The 23,287-nt window shown below is 42.3% G+C and overlaps 2 protein-coding genes across 2 annotated transcripts in view; both read right to left on the bottom strand.

Moving 5' to 3' along the window:
- LOC309550283 (uncharacterized protein) overlaps window positions 1–23,287 on the bottom strand; it is a 1,519,274-nt gene that overhangs the window by 302,542 nt on the left and 1,193,445 nt on the right.
- LOC309549997 (vomeronasal type-2 receptor 26-like) lies at window positions 6,889–22,246 on the bottom strand (the record flags this gene model as incomplete). Its single annotated transcript, XM_082250471.1, has 2 exons — window positions 22,139–22,246; window positions 6,889–7,796 (listed from the first exon to the last, which is right to left on the bottom strand). The coding sequence occupies exon 2, from the start codon at window positions 7,792–7,794 to the stop codon at window positions 6,889–6,891; it is 906 nt and encodes a 301-aa protein (XP_082106597.1). The 5' UTR covers window positions 7,795–7,796; window positions 22,139–22,246.

Raw genomic sequence — 23,287 nt, 5'->3', positions numbered from 1 at the left:
GGTATAACCTCTCAACCTAAAACCAAACCTGCAGTATCGAAAACACTACCTCTGTGAGAAATAACCGCAACTCAGCACAAGACCAACCGGATTCTAACAGAAAACTGAATCCAATATAAGAATGGCTCAGTTACACTCCACATTGTAGTCTACGGTTACACAAAAAAATGGGACAGAATACACTACAAAAACAGCTGAACAAATTCTTACAAAAAGACTGAGAACAGTTATAAAACAAAATAGTTACCACGGAAAACAGAAATAAAAACACAAAAACAGATGAGTTGGATATATATGTGCTAAATTTGAACAAAAAGACAAACCAGGTTAGCTAGAAAACAACCCCAATGATCCTGTAAAAACCCCACTTAAAACTGAAATTCAGTACAAAAATCACGAAATAGCTCCATAACAAAGCTGTTCCGATACTTCTGCCATAGCCCTAATTTATCAAAAAAGTCACGTGAGTTTGTGACGCAACACGTCGGGAGAAGCCGTGGTGACGTCACTTACGGTCTACGGCCGAGACCGGAAGTATCGGAACAGACCGCATCAGCGGTATCCTGCAGCATTATTGAACGCATTCTTTCCTGATTTTAAATGTAAGTGTGATGTATTTTGGATTTATTAAAAATTACCTGATATACTACACTATGAGAGTCCCCCCTGTTTATCTTTGGTGAATGAGTATCCCAGGAACACTGCATTGGTTGCCACCTATATGATGACCCTATAGAAGATAATTGATTATCCATTGGGCATTTCCACATATATGAGGATTGCATAGCGATTACCTAAGCCTCTCAGCGGATCGGAGATTATTCCGGAGGTCCCTCAGGGTGATTCATCATACCCAAAATGCTCTATTGAGTGTGAATGGAGGTGAGCGGCCATTAGACTTAAAGCGGAGTTCCGGGCACAAAACAAACTTTTTTTTTTGTGCCCATCCGCTTGGTCTCCCTACCCTGAAAAGGAATTGGATAGTTAGGCATTTTTTTTTTCACTTACCTTGTAATTGGAGATTGAATATACTCACCTATTCTCTACTTCCTCCCTCCGTGCCGCAGCTCCGATGTCACTTCCTGTCTTGCGATGATTCCTGGGAGCTGAACGTCATCGCTCCCAGGAATCAATGCGACGGCACCGGCCCCGCTCGTCACTTCCAGGGCGACGCCGCATTCCCCGCTAAACAGCTTCTGGGCATGCCCAGAAGCTGTGGAGGAATGCAGCGCCGCACCGGAACCGGCAACTACATGGCAGATGAGATTTAATGTTGAAAAATGTAAAGTAATGCACTTGGGGGCCAGAAACCAGAAAGCAAGCTACTCACTAGGGGGGGGAACCTCTGGGTGAGTCTAGGATGGAAAAGGACTTGGGGGTACTGGCAGACAACAGGCTTGGCAGTAGCATGCAATGCCAAGCCGCCGCAAGCAAAGCCAACAGAATACTGGGATGTATAAAAAAGGGTATTCACTCCAGAAATAACGAGATTATTCTCCCGCTCTACAAGACTCTGGTCCGCCCACATCTGGAGTATGCTGTCCAGTTCTGGGCACCGGTCCTCAGGAAGGATGTGCTGGAACTGGAGAAAGTCCAGAGAAGGGCAACAAAAATAATTAGGGGAATGGAGGACATCAGCTATGAGGAAAGACTACAAGCACTGAACCTATTCTCTCTGGAGAAGAGACGATTGAGGGGGGATATGATATCAATGTACAAATACTGTACTGGCGACCCGAGTATAAGGAACAAACTATTCAGAGAAAGGAGATACAATAAGACACGTGGCCACTCACTAAAACTTGAGGAAAGGCGGTTTAACCTTAAAGTGCGTAAGGGGTTCTTCACTGTAAGAGCGGTAAGGATGTGGAATTCTCTTCCACAAGCAGTCGTATCAGCAGGGAGCATTGATAGTTTCAAAAAACTATTAGATGGACACCTTAAAGACCACAACATACAGGGGTATACAATGTACGGTTAAAAGCAAACACACACAAACATCATAGGTTGAACTGGATGGACTGATGTCTTTTTTCAACCTCACTAACTATGTAACTATGAAAGGGGCCGGTGCAGGCGCATTCTGGGACAAGAAGACGCGGAAGAGGAGGCCGAAGAGGATCGCGCTGGCTTCAGCTGCCCACAACAGAGATGGCAATGCTGGAGAAGAAATTTTATAAGTGACTAATTCTTCTAAAAGGTAAGTGCAAACCGGGACAGATCAGAGGCTAGCCATTGTGGAATGTACTAGCCCTGACTGTCCCGGGGGTATGTTTGTTGAAAAATGGTTTCTGTGCCCAGAACTCCGCTTTAATGTTGGATTCCAAGCTCACGAAAGATCGCACTGGGTTGTCACCGGAAATGTCTTATGTCACTTTGTCACATATGAACTTTTATCATCTTGATTTCTTTGCATTATTGCACTTTTTGCACATTTTTTTGGGACTTTGTGATTTTATGCGATTAATATCCAAAATTATTGTTTCTACATTTGTTTCTATATTTATTTATTGGATATTATTAGGCACTTTAAGTGATTCTTACTTTCACTGAATAATCTATTTATATTTGCACTTGATTCCGTTATTTAGAATACCACTTTGCAACTTGGAGTTGCAACTTTCCACTTTTCATCATTTAGCAACTTTGAAGTTGCAGTTCATCATTCTTCATTTATTTATTTATTTATTTATTTTGGGCATTGATCACTTCATCTTTACATTGCCATTTGAACATTTCTTTACACTGTGATAAGAAGATCACCACCTGTACCCATCACTTGTAGCACTTTCTTCAATGTATTCTTATTTATGAGTGAGCGCAAGAGCACTTGACTGATCACTGCTATTGCACTTTATACATTATTTATTGCTTTACTACTTTGCATTAAGAATATTATTGCTTTTATAAGCATGTATATATTCATACCTTTCCATCAGTGATTTATTTATGGTCCACCAATTTTAGAGATCTAGCACTGATTCTCACCTCTCTCTTAATTAGTCTAGTATGTGGTGACACTACTGAATTAGCAGCTGATTTCTGGTGCTCCACTACATCAGTTAATCTCTTAGTCCTTTACCCCATTGGTAGCGCATAGGTCTATTTCTTTCTATAGGATTGGATATTCCTTTCCTCCCTCATTTGATCTTCCTTTTGATGTTTTGAGTCAAATACTAGATTATATTGGTACTTATGTCTTTTGCAGATATGATGGTGCATCCACTCTTGAGGAAGTGGATTTTAACCACAACGCATCAAGCACTGTAGGATGCAGCCAGGTTTTTATTATATCATATTTTTTTATGTATACCATACATTTCTTGCTATTTTCAACTATCTCATTATACATAGTGCTATTACTAATGTCTTACATATCGGTAATTGGAATATGCTGCTGTATCATCTTATGCTTATATATGAATTGTAACCTATCTATGTACATATATGAAATTGCTATTACACATGTATCTACTGTAATGTGTTTTATTTTTATGACAATAAACGTCAAGATATATTTTCTACTTAGATATATGTCACTTGCCTCATTTAAAGTCCCAAACTCCCCCCTCTATTTTACTATTACAGACATGTACTGAATATGTTTTTTTGTTTTGCCTAGACATATACTTTTAAGTAATAGAACATGGGGTATATTTCCTATTAAAGATAAAGGGTGGAACATAGAGGTGTCCCGCTAAGATATGAAAAAATTGTGGTTGGCACAGCCGGGCCGGGCCCCCGCAGATCTAATCATGGACCGCTTGTTGCAATAGTGCCCTATGTTTTTGATGTGGGGGTGGAGGGAAATGTGTGTTGTGCCATGGGACCATGACCGGGCAACTAGATGTATTTTGCTGGAGATGTGCTCATCTGGGAATGCTGTGTATATTCTACTTGCTTGTTTATTCTCTCTTTGTAAGAGAGCTTACTATGTGGAGCCTGTGAACCTTTGTTTTGTTCAATAAACTTTGTTTCTGATTTAAAAAAAAAAGATAAAGGGTGGAGAAAAGCTAGTGTAGTACCCTCTAGTGTGTGCTAGAAACAGTGTAAGTTACAGTATGTTAGAGTCGGTAAATTGTAGTTAAGCCCAGGGCTAAGACTGAGTCGTGGAATCTGGGATAGGGTTCAGTGACTCAGGGCTGGATGACTCATCCTGACAGCTCCTCTGGTGCCTCTCTTTTTTTCTGGGACATTGGAGAATGTTCTAGACCTAGTGGGCAGGTGGTTAGCTACCTGGAATATTTATGAGGCCTTGGCCAATCCCCATCAGTGGGCTGGCAGGGGGCAGAGCTAACCTCATAAATAGCCTGAGCCATGCCAGCAGGGCAGCCATGTGGAAGATAGAGAAACAGTGCTGAGGAGGCTGTCTGTGACCCACAGGGTTGCCCCCTAGTCTGGGGGGGGGTGTCCTGCCTTGGGCCGGGACTTGGGTGCTGGAAGGATCCTGCCATAACACAAGGGAGGAAGCCCTTCCTGGGGGCACAGGAGCAAGAGCAGACAGAGTGAGTAGTTCAGCGCTGCTGGGGACTTACAAGGGGGGAGACTGCCACATGTAGCCAGTCTCACCAAAGACAGCGATGTGCTTAAGTCTTCATCCTTCCCTGGGAGATGGTAACTCACATGCGTGATGTTGCCGCTGTGATGTTTGCAGTGGCGTGACGCATGTGAGTTACCATGTTTTTTGTAATTTTATTTTAACCAATAAATGGTATTTGCTTTTATGTTAATACTGGTGTCTCCTCTATTGAATACACGTGTGAATATTCGTGTGGAGTGTCAGAGATGGAGCCATGATGACGGGGAGTATGATATACTGGATATGTCTTTTTGGATTTTAATCTGGTGAGTTTGCACTACATGTAGGGAAGAAGGAGCTATGCACGTGGTGTTACTCTAGGACTTCCATCACTGGTGTGACCTGGTCCCCTGTTCATTATATCTGCTCATCGTATTATCACACTATTGTGGATTTTGTTGTTTTTTTATTCACATGTTGACACCGGAATTATTTCTGTGGACTCGCTATTTGGTCAGTCGTATATACTTTGGACTATGTGCGGACTTCCCTTGAATTAGGGTATGAGTACTGCCCAGCTAAGACTTTTATTAATAGCGCTGCAATTTTATATATACAGTGCATTGTGATAGTATTCGGCCCCCTTGAACTTTTCGAACTTTTGCCACATTTCAGGCTTCAAACATAAAGATATAAAACTGTAATTTTTTGTGAAGAATCAACAAGTTGGACACAATCACGAAGTGGAACGAAATTTATTGGATATTTCAAACTTTTTTAACAAATAAAAAAACTGAAAAAATAGGGTGTGCAAAATTATTCAGCCCCTTTACTTTCAGTACAGCAAACTCTCTCCAGAAGTTCAGTGAGGATCTCTGAATGATCCAATGTTGACCTAAATGACTGATGATGATAAATAGAATCCACCTGTGTGTAATCAAGTCTCCGTATAAATGCACCTGCACTGTGATAGTCTCAGAGGTCCGTTTAAAGCGCAGAGAGCATCATGAAGAACAAGGAACACACCAGGCAGGTCCAAGATACTGTTGTGGAGAAGTTTAAAGCCGGATTTGGATGCAAAAAGATTTCCCAAGCTTTAAACATCCCAAGGAGCACTGTGCATGCGATAATATTGAAATGGAAGGAGTATCAGACCACTGCAAATCTACGAAGACCTGGCCGTCCCTCTAAACTTTCAGCTCATACAAGGAGAAGACTGATCAGAGATGCAGCCAAGAGGCCCATGATCACTCTGGATGAACTGCAGAGATCTACAGCTGAGGTGGGAGACTCTGTCCATAGCACAACAATCAGTCGTATACTGCACAAATCTGGCCTTTATGGAAGAGTGGCAAGAAGAAAGCCATTTCTTAAAGATATCCATAAAAAGTGTCACTTAAAGTTTGCCACAAGTCATCTGGGAGACACACCTAACATGTGGAAGAAGGTGCTCTGGTCAGATGAAACCAAAATCAAACTTTTTGGCAACAATTCAAAACGTTATGTTTGGCATAAAAGCAACACAGCTCCTCACCCTGAACACACCATCCCCACTGTCAAACATGGTGGTGGCAGCATCATGGTTTGGGCCTGCTTTTCTTCAGCAGGGGCAGGGAAGATGGTTAAAATTGATGGGAAGATGGATGGAGCCAAATACAGGACCATTCTGGAAGAAAACCTGATGGAGTCTGCAAAAGACCTGAGACTGGGACGGAGATTTGTCTTCCAACAAGACAATGATCCAAAATATAAAGCAAAATCTACAATGGAATGGTTCACAAATAAACATATCCAGGTGTTAGAATGGCCAAGTCAAAGTCCAGACCTGAATCCAATCGAGAATCTGTGGAAAGAACTGAAAACTGCTGTTCACAAACGCTCTCCATCCAACCTCACTGAGCTCGAGCTGTTTTGCAAGGAGGAATGGGCACAAATTTCAGTCTCTCGATGTGCAAAACTGAGAGACATACCCCAAGCGACTTACAGCTGTAATCGCAGCAAAAGATGGGGCTACAAAGTATTAATTAAAGGGGGCTGAATAATTTTGTACGCCCAATTTTTCAGTTTTTTATTTGTTAAAAAAGTTTGAAATATCCAATAAATTTCGTTCCACTTCATGATTGTGTCCCACTTGTTGTTAATACTTCACAAAAAATTACAGTTTTATATCTTTATGTTTGAAGCCTGAAATGTGGCAAAAGGTTGAAAAGTTCAAGGGGGCCGATTACTTTCGCAAGGCACTGTATATATACTTGTATTTATACAACCTATCACAATTACTGCTTTTTACCAAATAACAGTCTACATTCTCAAATTTGTTATCCACAATTCACAGCATTACTTTTTAAGAAATGCGTATGGTATATTTTTTATTTAAGTGTCTTTCTATGGGCTACAGTGGCTTTCACATTCAGCTCTGGCCTCAGTAGAATGATGTAACATTTGGGAATGAAGATACAGCCCAGGAGTCCAGCACTGGAGGACAAGATGGCAAAGACCTCCACAGCCACCATGTATTTCCCTTTAGTGCTGAGGTAGGCTGGGATGAAGGAAATCCAAACACTGCAGAAGACCAGCATGCTAAATGTGATGTACTGAGCTTCATTGAACGTGTCTGGAAGTTTCTTGGCTAAAAACGCTACAATAAAGCTAAGTATGGCCAGACTTCCCATGTAGCCAATTACAATGTAGAAAGCAGTGACAGAGCCCTCATTACACTGTAATATCATCTTCCCCACCACCTCTTGGCTGTTATACTTTGGGAATGGTGGGGAAAAGGCCAACCAGAAGACACAGATGACAAGCTGCCCAGAAGAGCAAATAATCAGGAGAAAAGCAGAGAATTGTTTCCTCAGCCATTGGTTTGGTTTACCGATAGGTCTGGTAACAGTAAAAGCCAGAACAACGGTAACTGTTTTAGCCAGAACTGAAGAAACTGCCACCGAAAAAGTTGTCCCAAAAACAGTTTGTCGAAGAAGACAGGAGATCTTTGTAGGACGTCCGACGAACATCAGAGGACAAAGGAAGGACAGGATGAGTGAGAGGAGAAGGATGAAGCTGAGACTCCGGTTATTGGCTTTTACTATTGGAGTGTCTTTGTGTTTCACAAATATTCCAAACATGATTATAGTTCCAGAAAAGAATAACAGAGCCATAAAGATAAGAGAAATCCCCAATGTATCTCCAAAAGACAGGAACTCAATTGTTCTTTGTATACAGGTGTCTCTTCTCTCATTTGGCCATTGATCCTCCGGACACTCAAAACACTTTTTCATGTCTGAAAGAGGAAAAAAGAGATCTTATCGTAAAGGACAGTTTCAAGAGGTATATACTTGATATTACTAACATTTCAAAGACATAATGAATGGAGAAAAACACAATTCATAGCTTTAAGTTGGATATTGTGTTATATAGAATTTTTCTGAAGCCAAGAACAGCAAATAAATTGGTGTATCACGTGACAGAGAAGAAGATTCAACACAAGATAGGACAATGTACTTTTTTCTTTTTTTTGGTCCCACACATGCTTTAGTTTTCTGATGATTTCCCAGGTTGTCTAGAAGTTAAAAGCAAAGAAAAATAACTTTTGTTTGTAAAAGAATCACCAGAAAAGGTTGAAATTGTGTCAGGTGCTGGTGATCTTTTGTGGGTCTATGTACCCTTTTATGTCTTCCTTTCCTCGTGTGTGCCTTGTTGACTTTTACACAGCTAGCAGGACTGAGATCTACAGTATCTTTAGACAAACTCCATATACAGTGCCTTGCGAAAGTATTCGGCCCCCTTGAACTTTGCGACCTTTTACCACATTTCAGGCTTCAAACATACAGATATAAAACTGTCATTTTTTTGTGAAGAATCAACAAGTGGGACACAATCATGATGTGGAACGAAATTTATTGGATATTTCAAACTTTTTTAACAAATAAAAAACTGAAAAATTGGTGTGCAAAATGATTCAGCCCCCTTAATACTTTGTAGCGCCACCTTTTGCTGCGATTACAGCTGTAAGTCGCTTGGGGTATGTCTCTATCAATTTTGCACATCGAGAGACTGAAATTTTTGCCCATTCCTCCTTGCAAAACAGCTCGAGCTCAGTGAGGTTGGATGGAGAGCATTTGTGAACAGCAGTTTTCAGTTCTTTCCACAGATTCTCGATTGGATTCAGGTCTGGACTTTGACTTGGCCATTCTAACACCTGGATATGTCTATTTGTGAACCATTCCATTGTAGATTTTGCTTTATGTTTTGGATCATTGTCTTGTTGGGAGACAAATCTCCGTCCCAGTCTCAGGTCTTTTGCAGACTCCATCAAGTTTTCTTCTAGAATGGTCCTGTATTTGGCTCCATCCATCTTCCCATCAATTTTAACCATCTTCCCTGTTCCTGCTGAAGAAAAGCAGGCCCAAACCATGATGCTGCCACCACCATGTTTGACAGTGGGGATGGTGTGTTCAGGGTGATGAGCTGTGTTGCTTTTACGCCGAACATAACGTTTTGTTTTGTTGCCAAAAAGTTTGATTTTGGTTTAATCTGAGCAGAGCACCTTCTTCCACATGTTTGGTGTCTCCCAGGTGGCTTGTGGCAAACTTTAAACTACACTTTTTATGGATATCTTTAAGAAATGGCTTTCTTCTTGCCACTCTTCCATAAAGGCCAGATTTGTGCAGTATACGACTGATTGTTGTCCTATGGGCAGAGTCTCCCACCTCAGCTGTAGATCTCTGCAGTTCATCCAGAGTGATCATGGGCCTCTTGGCTGCATCTCTGATCAGTCTTCTCCTTGTATGAGCTGAAAGTTTAGAGGGACGGCCAGGTCTTCGTAGATTTGCAGTGGTCTGATACTCCTTCCATTTCAATATTATCGCTTGCACAGTGCTCCTTGGGATGTTTAAAGCTTGGGAAATCTTTTTGTATCCAAATCCAGCTTTAAACTTCTCCACAACAGTATCTCGGACCTGCCTGGTGTGTTCCTTGTTCTTCATGATGCTCTCTGCGCTTTAAACGGACCTCTGAGACTATCACAGTGCAGGTGCATTTATACGGAGACTTGATTACACACAGGTGGATTCTATTTATCATCATTAGTCATTTAGGTCAACATTGGATCATTCAGAGATCCTCACTGAACTTCTGGAGAGAGTTTGCTGCACTGAAAGTAAAGGGGCTGAATAATTTTGCACGCCCAATTTTTCAGTTTTTTATTTGTTAACAAAGTTTGAAATTTCCAATACATTTTGTTCCACTTCACGATTGTGTTCCACTTGTTGTTGATTATTCACAAAAAAATTACAGTTTTATATCTTTATGATTGAAGCCTGAAATGTGGCAAAAGGTCGCAAAGTTCAAGGGGGCCGAATACTTTCGCAAGGCACTGTAACAACTATTGTTTGCAGTTAATCCAGATGGTGAATTTATGAGTTCATTAATGCCATTTAATGCCAAAAGTTAAGCCCCCCCCCCCACAGCAGTTCAGGAACTGTGTGAACTGTGTGAACTGTGTCAGGTGGAATAGTATGGCTAATAATGTGGCTTTGAAATTGATCCGATACGTCACTGATATTGCCAAAATTTCAAAAGCACAATGAATGATCAGAGAAGAACACAAGTCATAGCTTTAAGTCCGATATTAGACATTAGACCTCACCAAGGGGTACGGACAGATACCCCTAACCAAGGGAGCCAGGGAGAAAACTGTATTTCCCACACCTGAAGACTATTTTCAAAATAGGAGGATGCCATCTGCCCCGATCACCTCCCAAAGGGCACCATTTTCAAAATAGGAGGATGCCATCTGCCCCGATCCCCTCCCAAAGGGCAATGGATAAGACACTACACCCTCATCAGCAATACACTTCAGGCTACCTGGATGACCTGATTTATAGTACTGATTGGAAGTCCTATCTTAGACTCTTTTGAAGAAATATGGGTCTATAGTTAATCCTGAAGAGTGTGCATTTGGGATTGAGGTAGCCAAGTACCTAGGGTGCAATGTGGGTAGGGGACTGGTAAAATCCCAAATGAACAAAGTGAAAGCCATACAGGATTGGCCTCGTCCCTAACAGAGAAATTGGTCAGAGCATTTCTGGAAATAGTTGGCTACAACTGGCGGTTTGTCCCCAACTTTGCCACCATTGCTGAACCATTGATGGATTTGACAAAAGGCAGGGGGGTCAGTAATGATACAGTGGAATGATGATACTGAAGATGCTTTTTGGACGCTTAAATCTGCACTATGCCAGCATCCAGTGCTCAGGGCTCCCGATTTTTCAAGAGAATTTGTAGTGCAGGCAGATGCTTCAAGTGAGGACTTAGGAGTGGTCCTGTCTCAAAAGTTCAGTGGGGAAGAACACCCTGTGTTTTTTCTCAGCAGAAAGCTGACCGCTATCGAAAAAAAAAAGTATGCTGAGGTGGAGTGAGAGTATGTCATCATAAAGTGGGCTCTGGACTCTCTACAGAACTTTCTACTAAGTAGGAGATTCTGCCAAGGGTCTAACTATGCCCCATTGACCTAGATGAGCCAAAGAAGCAGGCCAATGCCAGAAAAACCAGGTGGTTCCTATCTTTCCAGGAGTTCAATTTTGTGGTAGAACATAGACCTAGACAACAGCATCAAAATGCTGATGCCCTCCCTTTGGTACATTGTATGGCGTGGAATGTTGCCTCCAACACCTCCACGTTGAGATTTGTTTTTGGTATTTTATTTGGAGAACTTTATTTAGAGAACTACTTTTATGTACAAATGGTGAAAAGAAAAATAGGTGCGCGAACCTTTAATGAGAAAAAGAGTGGAAAAAAGCAGCACTGAAAAAATATAAATATGTGAGGGGTTGTAACAAATGAAAAACATCAATTACAGAGTGCGCTAAAAAGTTATGGAACACAAATATTCACAAAAATGGTGATTGCTGATGTTCAGCTAAACACAAAGTCTATATTCCAAATGATGAGACTGTGCAAAAGTCTTTAAAATCCAAAGAATATAGTGAGGTTGGGGAGTGATGAAGGATAAGGGTAACCTCTTCCCAAACGGTGATCCAGACAGTGCTCAAATGTACACGTGATGCACCCAGTGTTAAGAAGGGACTCTTACCAGATGATGGAGAGATGCAAACATATAGTGTATAACCCTGGAGTCCGTTAGGTCAGCTTGTAGGAGAGAATTCACAAGAGGAATAAAGCGACCATCTGCTTCCAAAGTGTGGGGATCTAGAGGCTTCCACTCAAGGGGATATCGCCACCAAGAACATGCCCAAGGAAGAGAAGGGGACTATAGTGCATTACCTCACTTTATTGAACCAATAAGAAAGAGTAACACTTACATTTTCAGGAGAAAAAAACAGCATATGTAAATTTTGGATCGAGGACCTCTGCAGTAGTCCGGGATCATAGGCAACACGGCTAGCTCCCCCCGACGCGTTTCCACTAACAAGTCGGCTTCTGGGACTGGAGCTGTAGCCGTGCTGCTCGCATCTCTCATGTAAATAGTGTGGCTGATGGACACTTCCGGTGCGGCCGTGGCGAGGACCCGGAAGTGTTGTGACGCACTTCCGGTTCAAATGTTAGCCAATCAAGGTATGTTGAGATGAAGACCCGGAAGTTCTAAAAAGCGCTTCCGGAGGCTTCTACGGCCAATCACATCGGATGTCAACAAAGCTAATCATCCATAACACCGGAGTATAAAAAACATAACTGTTCTTATCGGTGCCAGAAATATTGGAATTATATATAAAGGCAAGCGATTTCATCTGTCTATATAAGTATCAAAAAGGAATCCATTATAAATAAAAGGCAGACAGAATTCTCTTATTAGAAATATATGACAGATGTGAAATCTATTCAGTTTTTATTAAAAAGGGTTTAAAATTAACACATAAATTCTCTAAAAATACCACAAACTTGGTCTAAGGACCCGGAAGTGGCTATATTTTTTCAGTGCTGCTTTTTTCCACTCTTTTTCTCATTAAAGGTTCGCGCACCTATTTTTCTTTTCACCATTGATCATACACCTACACAGGTTAGCTGCGTCCTTTTGGAAATGGATATTTTTGAATATCACAGTTCCCGTAAACTAGCAGTGGATGATGTATTCATTAGAAATAAATCTGAATCCACTGATCTCAGAGGAATATTCATGCGACTAAAAAATGTAATGGTGGCAGAATTACATGCCGCATGGGATATAGTCTTCCTAGAGAAATATATAGATGAAAAAATGGTTCCCCGTAGCCTCAGGTGGAACATTAATCCCGATCAAGGGGACACAGAGCTTCTTGAGTGGAGTCAGTTCTTCAATGGAGCAGGCATTAGCCTACTAAGTTTCCTTGTTGATAGAAAAAGGAGGAAAACCATTAGACTCAACAAGGAGATTCTAGAAATTAAGGAGAAACTGACACCATTCAAAGAAGAAGAGGCCTACAAAATTTACACTAAAGAACTTAGAGAGATCCTCACCATGGAGGAGGAGGAACAAAAAATAAAGAAAAGAAAAAAGTACTTTCGGGATGTGGAAGATTATAACTCCACCCGTGTGTTCAAATGGCAATTGAACACTGGGGAGAAATTTGGCTCCACCTCTAGCGGTTTAGCTAATCCCGAGGCTACTGGTACCAATTCCAAAGAGACACAGGAAACTATGAGTTCCAATAACCAAAAACTCCCTTCTATGGGAGACGCGGTACCCTCCACGTCTGGAGCCCATTACTCCAAATTCAAACCCCTAAAAGAGTTTGCTCCCTTAAAAGGGAAGGGAAACAGTGTCAAAGGGTCTAAACACCCTCAAGTGAAAAACTTAAGGTGGGAAGAGGAAGGTCATAAACCCACTAGACATCATGCCTCACCCTCTCCTAAATCATCCAGGAGATCTTCCCTGGACTATGAAGGAAACTACCCTGGACCTTCATATCAAGATCCAAGACAGCTAGTGTCTCATAACAGATATGAATCTTTGCAAGAAGACACCGAAGAGAGTGAAGACGATGAGTATGAACCTCCAAATAATTACCAAAAAAATACCCCCATTAGCCAGAAACCGAGGGGTTTTTTAGGGAAGGGCCACAACAAAGGCAAAAGAAAAAAACGAGGGGGTGCAGAGGAGGTGACTCCCGGAAAAAGAAAAAGATGAAAGGGCAGGGCATCTTTAATTTAAGTGGAATCACGCTAACAGACTCTGAACAACGTACCCTCGATAAAGGCCTAAAATATGCACCAAAGAAAGGTATCAACAAATTTGACACATTTATTGATGTGCACAAATTTGTCAGAAAACTCAATGTGAAGAGACATTTTCTATCAAATGCTAGGGAAAGAAACTATACCAGCTATCAAGTCTCTCCATATACCCATACCAAACTTAAAAATGCCTCACTTTTCAACCCTTCAGGTGTAAAAAGTAGCAACATTACGGTATTTAAAGACCTTGTTCTGAAAGACCTAGATGAAGCCAAATTTCACCATCACCGTCAGAAGGATTTAATGACAGGAGTTAAGTCACTGTGTGAACGGAAAGACTTAATTATCCGCCCAGCTGACAAAGGAGGCGGAGTTGTACTGCTTAAGAAAGATGATTATATAGAGGAAATGGATCGCTTGCTGTCTGACAGCGACACATATCGGATCCTTCCCAATGATCCAACCTATTCATACAAGAGACAACTAGAGCGGTTGATATTGAGGGGTCACCAAGAGGGCATTCTCAATGATAAAGAGAAAGAACATCTTGTTCCTTTAGCCCCGAGAATCCCACTTATTTATTATTTACCTAAGGTCCACAAAAGTTTAATTAAACCTCCGGGCCGTCCAATAATAAGTGGTATAGATTCGGTGACCTCCCGAATAGGAAAATACGTGGATCATTTCCTCCAACCTCTGGTACAACAAACCCCTGCGTATCTGAAAGATACGTCCCAATGCATCCAGGAACTCACAAACCTGGACGTAGAAGGTGAGGTATTGATGGTTACAGCGGATGTTTCATCCCTGTATACCATCATACCTCACCAGATGGGATATGAGGCAGTCAGCACTTTTTTGGAAAGCAATTACGACCTCCCACTTAAACAAAAAATATTCATTCTTGAGTTATTACAATTCGGAATGGAGCATAATTATTTTTTCTACGGTGGGAATTTTTATTTACAACAGACTGGCGTGGCAATGGGAGCTAAATTTGCTCCCAGCCTTGCCAATCTGTTTATGGCACTCTGGGAGGACCGCAACATTTATGCCGCTAGAGAACCCAACATCTTTCTATGGAGAAGATACATAGATGATGTTTTATTGCTGTGGAAAGGTGACATCTCTTCTCTTCAATTATTTATGGATAGACTGAACTGCAATGATTGGGGCATTCGCCTCACGTATCAGTTCAGTGAAACATCCATAAATTTCCTAGATCTGGTTATATACAGGATGGGAAGTAAATTTGGTACGAGAACCTTCTTTAAACCCACGGACAAGAATGGGTTCATCTCCCTAGATAGCTGCCATCACCCTAACTGGCTAACCTCGGTCCCCATTAGCCAATTTAGGAGGATACGTCGTAACTGCACTGACTCCCAAGATTTTGAGGTGCAAAGTAAAATATTGAAGGATAGATTTGTGGAAAAGGGGTTTAAAGAGGAAATTCTGGAACAGAATATCCTTCAAGTTAAAAATGTACCTCAAAAAGAGTTAGTGGTGCCCAAACCCAAACCAGAAAGTGCCTTCTCTAAGTTTGAATATGCCTTTATTACCTCATTTTCAACTGGCTATAGGTGGGTCAATCACACCTTCAGGAAGTATTGGCATATATTAAAAGGAGACAAAATACTAGGACCAACACTTCCTGAGAGACCCCCTATTATTTTCAGGAGGACTAAGAATTTGAAGGACATTATTGCCCCTACTCCAGTAGAGAAACCCACCATCCCGAAAATGTTTTCTAATATGAAAGGTTTTTTTCCCTGTAAGAAATGTCGGGTTTGCAAAGAGTTGAATACACAGAGAACTCAGTCCTTCAACTCTACCGTTACCAAGAAAAAATATGATATCCAAAACTTTACCACTTGCCATCACAAAGGGGCGGTGTATCTCCTAACGTGCGGATGTGGATTACAATATGTTGGGAGAACGATCAGGACCCCCAGTATCAGAATAGGTGAACATCTCACCAATATACAAATAGGTTTCCCTGGTCATAGTCTCTCTTCCCATCATGATAAGTGTCACAATAGAAGCTACTCAAATTTGAAAGCTGTCGTGATTGAGTGCTATTCCCCACATTGGAGGGGGAGTGACATGAAGAGATCTATTTCCAGGAGAGAGACGTTTTGGATTCATGAACTAAAATGCTATCAGCCATGGGGTATGAATGTGGAATGGGACATTAATGCCCACATCAATAATGAATAACCACACACCCACATAGGATAATAACATTCTAAGTTTTTTCTGGTCTACCTTTCCCTTCCCGCCCTGCTTTATTACCTTCCCTTTTCCTCTTTTATGTTTGAAACAAGAACCTACATTAAGTTTTTATAATGTCATTATATGTTTTTATTAGCATTTAGGCCATATACGTTTATATAAATGTGAAATTGGCGGATGGAGACTTTTGGTGCCATACACCCCAAAAATTACACAACGTTTGATGACCCAAGATGTTTTTTAAAAAAAAAAAAAATTTTTTTTATATATTTTTTATACACTTTTTACATATTTTTATATATTAAATGCTTTAGCCATAATTATCAAAGCCACTTCCGGGTCCTTAGACCAAGTTTGTGGTATTTTTAGAGAATTTATGTGTTAATTTTAAACCCTTTTTAATAAAAACTGAATAGATTTCACATCTGTCATATATTTCTAATAAGAGAATTCTGTCTGCCTTTTATTTATAATGGATTCCTTTTTGATACTTATATAGACAGATGAAATCGCTTGCCTTTATATATAATTCCAATATTTCTGGCACCGATAAGAACAGTTATGTTTTTTATACTCCGGTGTTATGGATGATTAGCTTTGTTGACATCCGATGTGATTGGCCGTAGAAGCCTCCGGAAGCGCTTTTTAGAACTTCCGGGTCTTCATCTCAACATACCTTGATTGGCTAACATTTGAACCGGAAGTGCGTCACAACACTTCCGGGTCCTCGCCACGGCCGCACCGGAAGTGTCCATCAGCCACACTATTTACATGAGAGATGCGAGCAGCACGGCTACAGCTCCAGTCCCAGAAGCTGACTTGTTAGTGGAAACGCGTCGGGGGGAGCTAGCCGTGTTGCCTATGATCCCGGACTACTGCAGAGGTCCTCGATCCAAAATTTACATATGCTGTTTTTTTCTCCTGAAAATGTAAGTGTTACTCTTTCTTATTGGTTCAATAAAGTGAGGTAATGCACTATAGTCCCCTTCTCTTCCTTGGGCATGTTCTTGGTGGCGATATCCCCTTGAGTGGAAGCCTCTAGATCCCCACACTTTGGAAGCAGATGGTCGCTTTATTCCTCTTGTGAATTCTCTCCTACAAGCTGACCTAACGGACTCCAGGGTTATACACTATATGTTTGCATCTCTCCATCATCTGGTAAGAGTCCCTTTTTATGTACAAATGTTTAGGCCTCCAGCCATAACAAACACGGACTCGGAGACAAACAAATTCTCACAGATACAATCAACTATAATAATTAGAGCCGTACCAAGGACGGGTCCCAACCATAATAATGGGAGCCGTACCGAGGATGGGTCCCAACCTTAATAATGGGAGCCGTACCGAGGATTGGTTCCAACCATATAATGGGAGCCTTACCGAGGACGGGTCCCTACAAATGTACATATTTTTCCATAATCAAACCCATATAAGGACCTTGTACCCTGCCAAAAACATGTAAACATGACACCACAGCAGTCTACGGTTCTGTGTGGACTATCACAAACTTAACGTATGTACCCTTACCCCCCTTCCTCCGATTGAGGAATCCTTAATAGCCCTTGGGCATGCCAAGTTCTTTTCCACCTTGGACCTGGCCAGTGCCAACTGACAATCCCAGTACAGGACCAGGACCGGGAGAAGAACGCCTGGGACTGTTAAAGTTTAATCGCATGCCCTTCTGTCTCAGCAACAACCCTAGAATCTTCCAGCACCTAATGGAGAGATGTCTTGGGGATTTAAATTTTCAAGAATGTACTACTATTGTTTACCTCAATGATACTATAATTTTATCTAAGACTTTTAAAGGAACCTGTGAACCATCTGGACCTAGTGTTGGTAAAAAACACTGAACACACCAGGCAAAGCAAACTGGAGCCCAATTGGGAGCATACACCATACCAGGTGGTGTGGCAACATTTCCCACTTATCCCGGCCTATGACCTGATCTCGGAGAGGCTTGACCCATTGAAGAAGAGACCTTGTGTGTTGTGGGGTGACTGCCCCAGGAAACCTGCCGATGACTGGGAGGCATTTGACACTGCAAACCTTCCCCCAGTGCATGACGCTCCAACTTACTGGTTCCTGCCACCCATCGTACTCAAATCTCCGGCCTCCAAAGCTTGGCCTGAAGACTTTGCTGACAACAGCCCTAAGGGCCTGTTCACCCCACAGACTGTACTGATTTATCTGAAAACTTGACTGTGGGCTCAGGTGAAGAGGAAGAAAAAGACACACCTGGTTCTTTGTCACCTAAGGCCCCTTAATCACTGCCTACTGTTGAACCTTTACCAAGTGACTCCAATGAGAGTCAAGAGAACTTGACTAACTGCGGGCAACTACCTGCAAGATATTCTGACTGTCTTGTTTGAAATTGTTCATTGCTCTGCCTTAACTTTACTCTAATTTTGTTTCTATTACTAATATTATTGTTGTTTTTCATGTTGTTAACCACTTGAGCCCTGCCCACCGTACATTTACTGCGGCACTCTGCCGCTGCTGGGCAAAGCGACGTAGCCCTACGTCCCTCGCTCAGGAGACTGTAGAGGGCGAGCACACGCGGCCGGTGACGCGCTCCCGCCCCTGTACGTTACCTGGGGAGCCAGCGCGTGTGACTGGCGGCTCCGCTGGCCGCTGGCCACTCGTTATCTCCCGCAGCAGTGAGAGAAGGACGGAAGGCTGATGTAAACACAGCCGTCTGTCATTCTCACTGAAGTGATCACAGAGGCTATGTGATCCTGCTATATAGGATTGCATGTTTCTGTGATTACTTATGTAATGTTAACCCCTTCCCTGCCAGTGTCATTATTACAGTAACAGTGTATATTTTTAACACTGATTACTGTAGTAATGTCACTGGTACCCCCAAAAGTGTCTAAAATGTCAGTTAGGGGTCTGATCTGTTCGCCGCAATGTCGCAGTCCCACAAAAAAAAAAACCGCAGATCGCCGCCATTACTAGTAAACAAAAAAAACAATAAAAATGACATAAATCTTTCCCGTAGTTAGTAAACGCACTAACTTTTAATTAAATTAAAATATGCTTATTGCAATTTGTTTTACCAAAAATATGTAGCAGAAAACAAATTGGCCTAAAATGTTAAAACATTTTGATTTTTACATTTTTTTTTGAGAATTTCATATAAAAAAATGTGAAAAATAATATTATTTTGTTCAAAATTGTCGCTCTTTTTTTGTTTATGAAATAAAAATCGCACAGGTGATCAAATACCACCAAAAGAATGCTCTATTTGTGGGAAAAAAAGGACGTAAATTTTGTTTGGGTACAGCGTCGCACGACCGCGCAATTGTCCGTTGTGCCGAATCGCAAAATAGGGCCTGGTCATTGAGCAGCCAAATCCTCCGGTCTGAACGTCGTTAAAGGGGGGGGGGGGTGTGGGCAAGTGAAGTCTACTTTCTCCATTGCAGGTGACACGCTTCAGCAGTGGCACTGTTGGAGAGGGAGTCAAGGGGAACAGGGTTCCTCTATAGTTTCCTAGGTCACTGGGGAAGCTATCCTATTGGATGCTGTAGCCCATGTGACCCCAACAACCATATTGAGTCATACAGAGCCTATTTAAGGCTCTGGCTCCCAGTTTGGGAGCACTTTTGCAAGTTGGTAGAATAGGGACAGGTACCCCGCCTGTTAGGGACAGTGCTAGCAGTAGGGAAAGGTTTCTGATGAGGAGGGAAAGCTTAGGATTGCAACTCCCTAAGACCTCATCCCCCTTGGGCACAAGACATCCAGGTTGCATTCCACTCTGTTACCAGATGCTGTCAACCCAGCTGATACCTGTTCTCTTCACATTGTTTGAAACCATGACTGTACCCAGTTGGGCAGGCGCCCCTCTGGGTTTGTTGTGAAGATGCTACATTACTTCAATACAGGTTTTCTATTGCACCTGACTGCATGGATTATTGCAGCTGCACACCACCTACAAATCTGTGTGTGTGTGCTGGAAGTGGGATCTCAATGGGGAAAGACCAATCTGTGTGTGTGCTGGAAGTGGGATCTCAATGGGGAAAGACCAATCTGTGTGTGTGCTGGAAGTGGGATCTCAATGGGGAAAGACCAATCTGTGTGTGTGCTGAAGTTGGGAACTCAATGAGGAAAGACCAATCTGTGTGTGTGCTGAAGGTGGGATCTCAATGAGGAAAGACCAATCTGTGTGTGTGCTGAAGGTGGGATCTCAATGGGGAAAGACCAATCTGTGTGTGTGCTGAAGGTGGGATGTCAATGAGGAAAGACGTTCCATGTGGGACCGATCTGTGTGTGTGCTGAAGGTGGGATCTCAATGAGGAAAGACCGACCTGTGTGTGTGCTGAAGGTGGGATCTCAATGGGGAAAGAACAATCTCTGTGTGTGCTGAAGGTGGGATCTCAATGAGGAAAGACCAATCTGTGTGTGTGCTGAAGGTGGGATCTCAATGAGGAAAGACGTTCCATGTGGGACCGATCTGTGTGTGTGCTGAAGGTGGGATCTCAATGAGGAAAGACCGACCTGTGTGTGTGCTGAAGGTGGGATCTCAATGGGGAAAGAACAATCTCTGTGTGTGCTGAAGGTGGGATCTCAATGAGGAAAGACCAATCTGTGTGTGTGCTGAAGGTGGGATCTCAATGAGGAAAGACGTTCCATGTGGGACCGATCTGTGTGTGTGCTGAAGGTGGGATCTCAATGAGGAAAGACCAATCTGTGTGTGTGCTGAAGGTGGGATCTCAATGAGGAAAGACCAATCTGTGTGTGTGCTGAAGGTGGGATCTCAATGAGGAAAGACCGATCTGTGTGTGTGCTGAAGGTGGGATCTCAATGAGTAAAGACCGATCTGTGTGTGTGCTGAAGGTGGGATCTCAATGAGGAAAGACGTTCCATGTGGGACCGATCTGTGTGTGTGCTGAAGGTGGGATCTCAATGAGGAAAGACCAATCTGTGTGTGTGCTGAAGGTGGGATCTCAATGGGGAAAGACCAATCTGTGTGTGTGCTGAAGGTGGGATCTCAATGGGGAAAGACCAATCTGTGTGTGTGCTGAAGGTGGGATCTCAATGAGGAAAGAACAATCTCTGTGTGTGCTGAAGGTGGGATCTCAATGAGGAAAGACCAATCTGTGTGTGTGCTGAAGGTGGGATCTCGATGAGGAAAGACGTTCCATGTGGGACCGATCTGTGTGTGTGCTGAAGGTGGGATCTCAATGAGGAAAGACCGATCTGTGTGTGTGCTGAAGGTGGGATCTCAATGAGGAAAGACCGATCTGTGTGTGTGCTGAAGGTGGGATCTCAATGAGGAAAGACCAATCTCTGTGTGTGCTGAAGGTGGGATGTCAATGAGGAAAGACCAATCTGTGTGTGTGCTGAAGGTGGGATGTCAATGAGGAAAGACCAATCTGTGTGTGTGCTGAAGGTGGGAACTCAGTAAGCAAAGACCAATCTGTGTGTGTGCTGAAGGTGGGCTCTCAATGGGGAAAGACCAATCTGTGTGTGTGCTGAAGGTGGGATCTCAATGGGGAAAGACCAATCTGTGTGTGCTGAAGGTGGGATCTCAATGAGGAAAGACCAATCTGTGTGTGCTGAAGGTGGGATCTCAATGAGGAAAGACCAATCTGTGTGTGTGCTGAAGGTGGGAACACAATGAGGAAAGACCAATCTCTGTGTGTGCTGAAGGTAGGATCTCAATGGGGAAAGACCAATCTGTGTGTGTGCTGAAGGTGGGAACACAATGAGGAAAGACCAATCTCTGTGTGTGCTGAAGGTGGGATCTCAATGGGGAAAGACCAATCTGTGTGTGTGCTGAAGGTGGGATCTCAATGAGGAAAGACCAATCTGTGTGTGTGCTGGAGGTGGGATCTCAATGAGGAAAGACCAATCTGTGTGTGTGCTGAAGGTGGGAACTCAGTAAGCAAAGACCAATCTCTGTGTGTGCTGAAGGTGGGATCTCAATGAGGAAAGACCAATCTGTGTGTGTGCTGAAGGTGGGAACTCAATGAGGAAAGACCAATCTGTGTGTGTATACTGGAAGTGGGATCTTACTGGGGAAAATCAATCTGTATGTGTATGCTGGAGGTGGGATTTTACTGGGGAAAGACCAATGTGTACACTAGAGGTATAATGCTGCTGTTGGAGCATGCTCTATTTAACTAAATCCAAGACTGCAGGCCGAGTCCACCAGGCACATGGAAAAGTGAATGTAGAACTTACACATTATATAATATTCGATCTACCAACCAGTTTCATTGGAGATCTCATTCTCCGGGCAGGGCGCACACTGGTGACAGCAGGGTTGTCCTGTTTTATGTCGAAGTTTTTGGAATCCGGAGAGGCAGCTCTCAGAGCACAGAGATTGTGGAGTCTGAAGACAAAGTTGTTATATATTACACTTTATTTCGTGTTCTGGGTTTTCTTGTAATAATAATGATTAGCTAGAGTATATGTGCCATGTTCTCCAGTATGGATCAACAACATTTTTGAATGGAAGGTTTAAACTTCCAAGTGATGAGCATTGGCCACATATTTACAGTATAGTGTAAATCTTTGCTGTCCACGTTTGTACTGCTCCTTTATGAATGATCTCTAATGATGAGCCCATTACTGTCCTTTCTTATTTTACATATGGATTAAATCCAAAAACCAAAATATTATGTCTTGCAGATTAGCTAACCTTAGATAGAGCAGCTGCATTTATTTTCCCTTTTCAGCAAGTACAGAAAATGCCTGATTTATCCTGCCAGAAATACAGTGTCCTTGTCACTTCCCGTGGCCTAAACAGAGAGGAAATGAAATGTAATCTTTCTTTTGTAAACTACTAACTCTATCAATTACCATATAATGGGGATGAACAAAGAGAGACACATTTGAAGTCCAACCTGTATGACAACCATGGCGGCCCCCCATAGATATCATAAGGAAATGGGACGTGAAGTTTGTTATTTGTAGAATTACCAGGTTTTTGCTTCTTGGTTTTAGATAGACTTTAACCACTTGCCTACTGGACATTTTCACCCCCTTCCTGCCCAGGCCAATTTTCAGCTTTCAGCGCTGTCACACTTTGATTGACAATTGCACGGTCATGCAACATGTACCTTTTTTCACACAAATAGAGCTTTCTTTTGGTGGTATTTAATCACCACTGGGGTTTTTATTTTTTGCTAAACAAACGAAAAAAAACCCCAAAAAAACTATTAAAAAAATATATTTTTTTCATAGTTTGTTATAAAATTTTGCAAACAGGTAATTTTTCTCCTTCACTGATGTGCGATGATGAGGCTGCACTGATGGGCACTGATAGGCTGAACTGATGGGCACTGATGAGGCAGCACTGATAGGGAGGCACTGATGAGGCTGCACTGATAGGCACTGGTAGGCAGCACTGATGGG

Source organism: Pelophylax lessonae, assembly GCF_965119305.1.
Source record: "Pelophylax lessonae genome assembly, chromosome: 3".
Taxonomy (NCBI): Eukaryota; Metazoa; Chordata; class Amphibia; order Anura; family Ranidae; genus Pelophylax; species Pelophylax lessonae.
The sequence above is the reverse complement of the archived record's forward strand: the minus strand, read 5'-3'. Positions and strand labels throughout refer to the sequence as shown.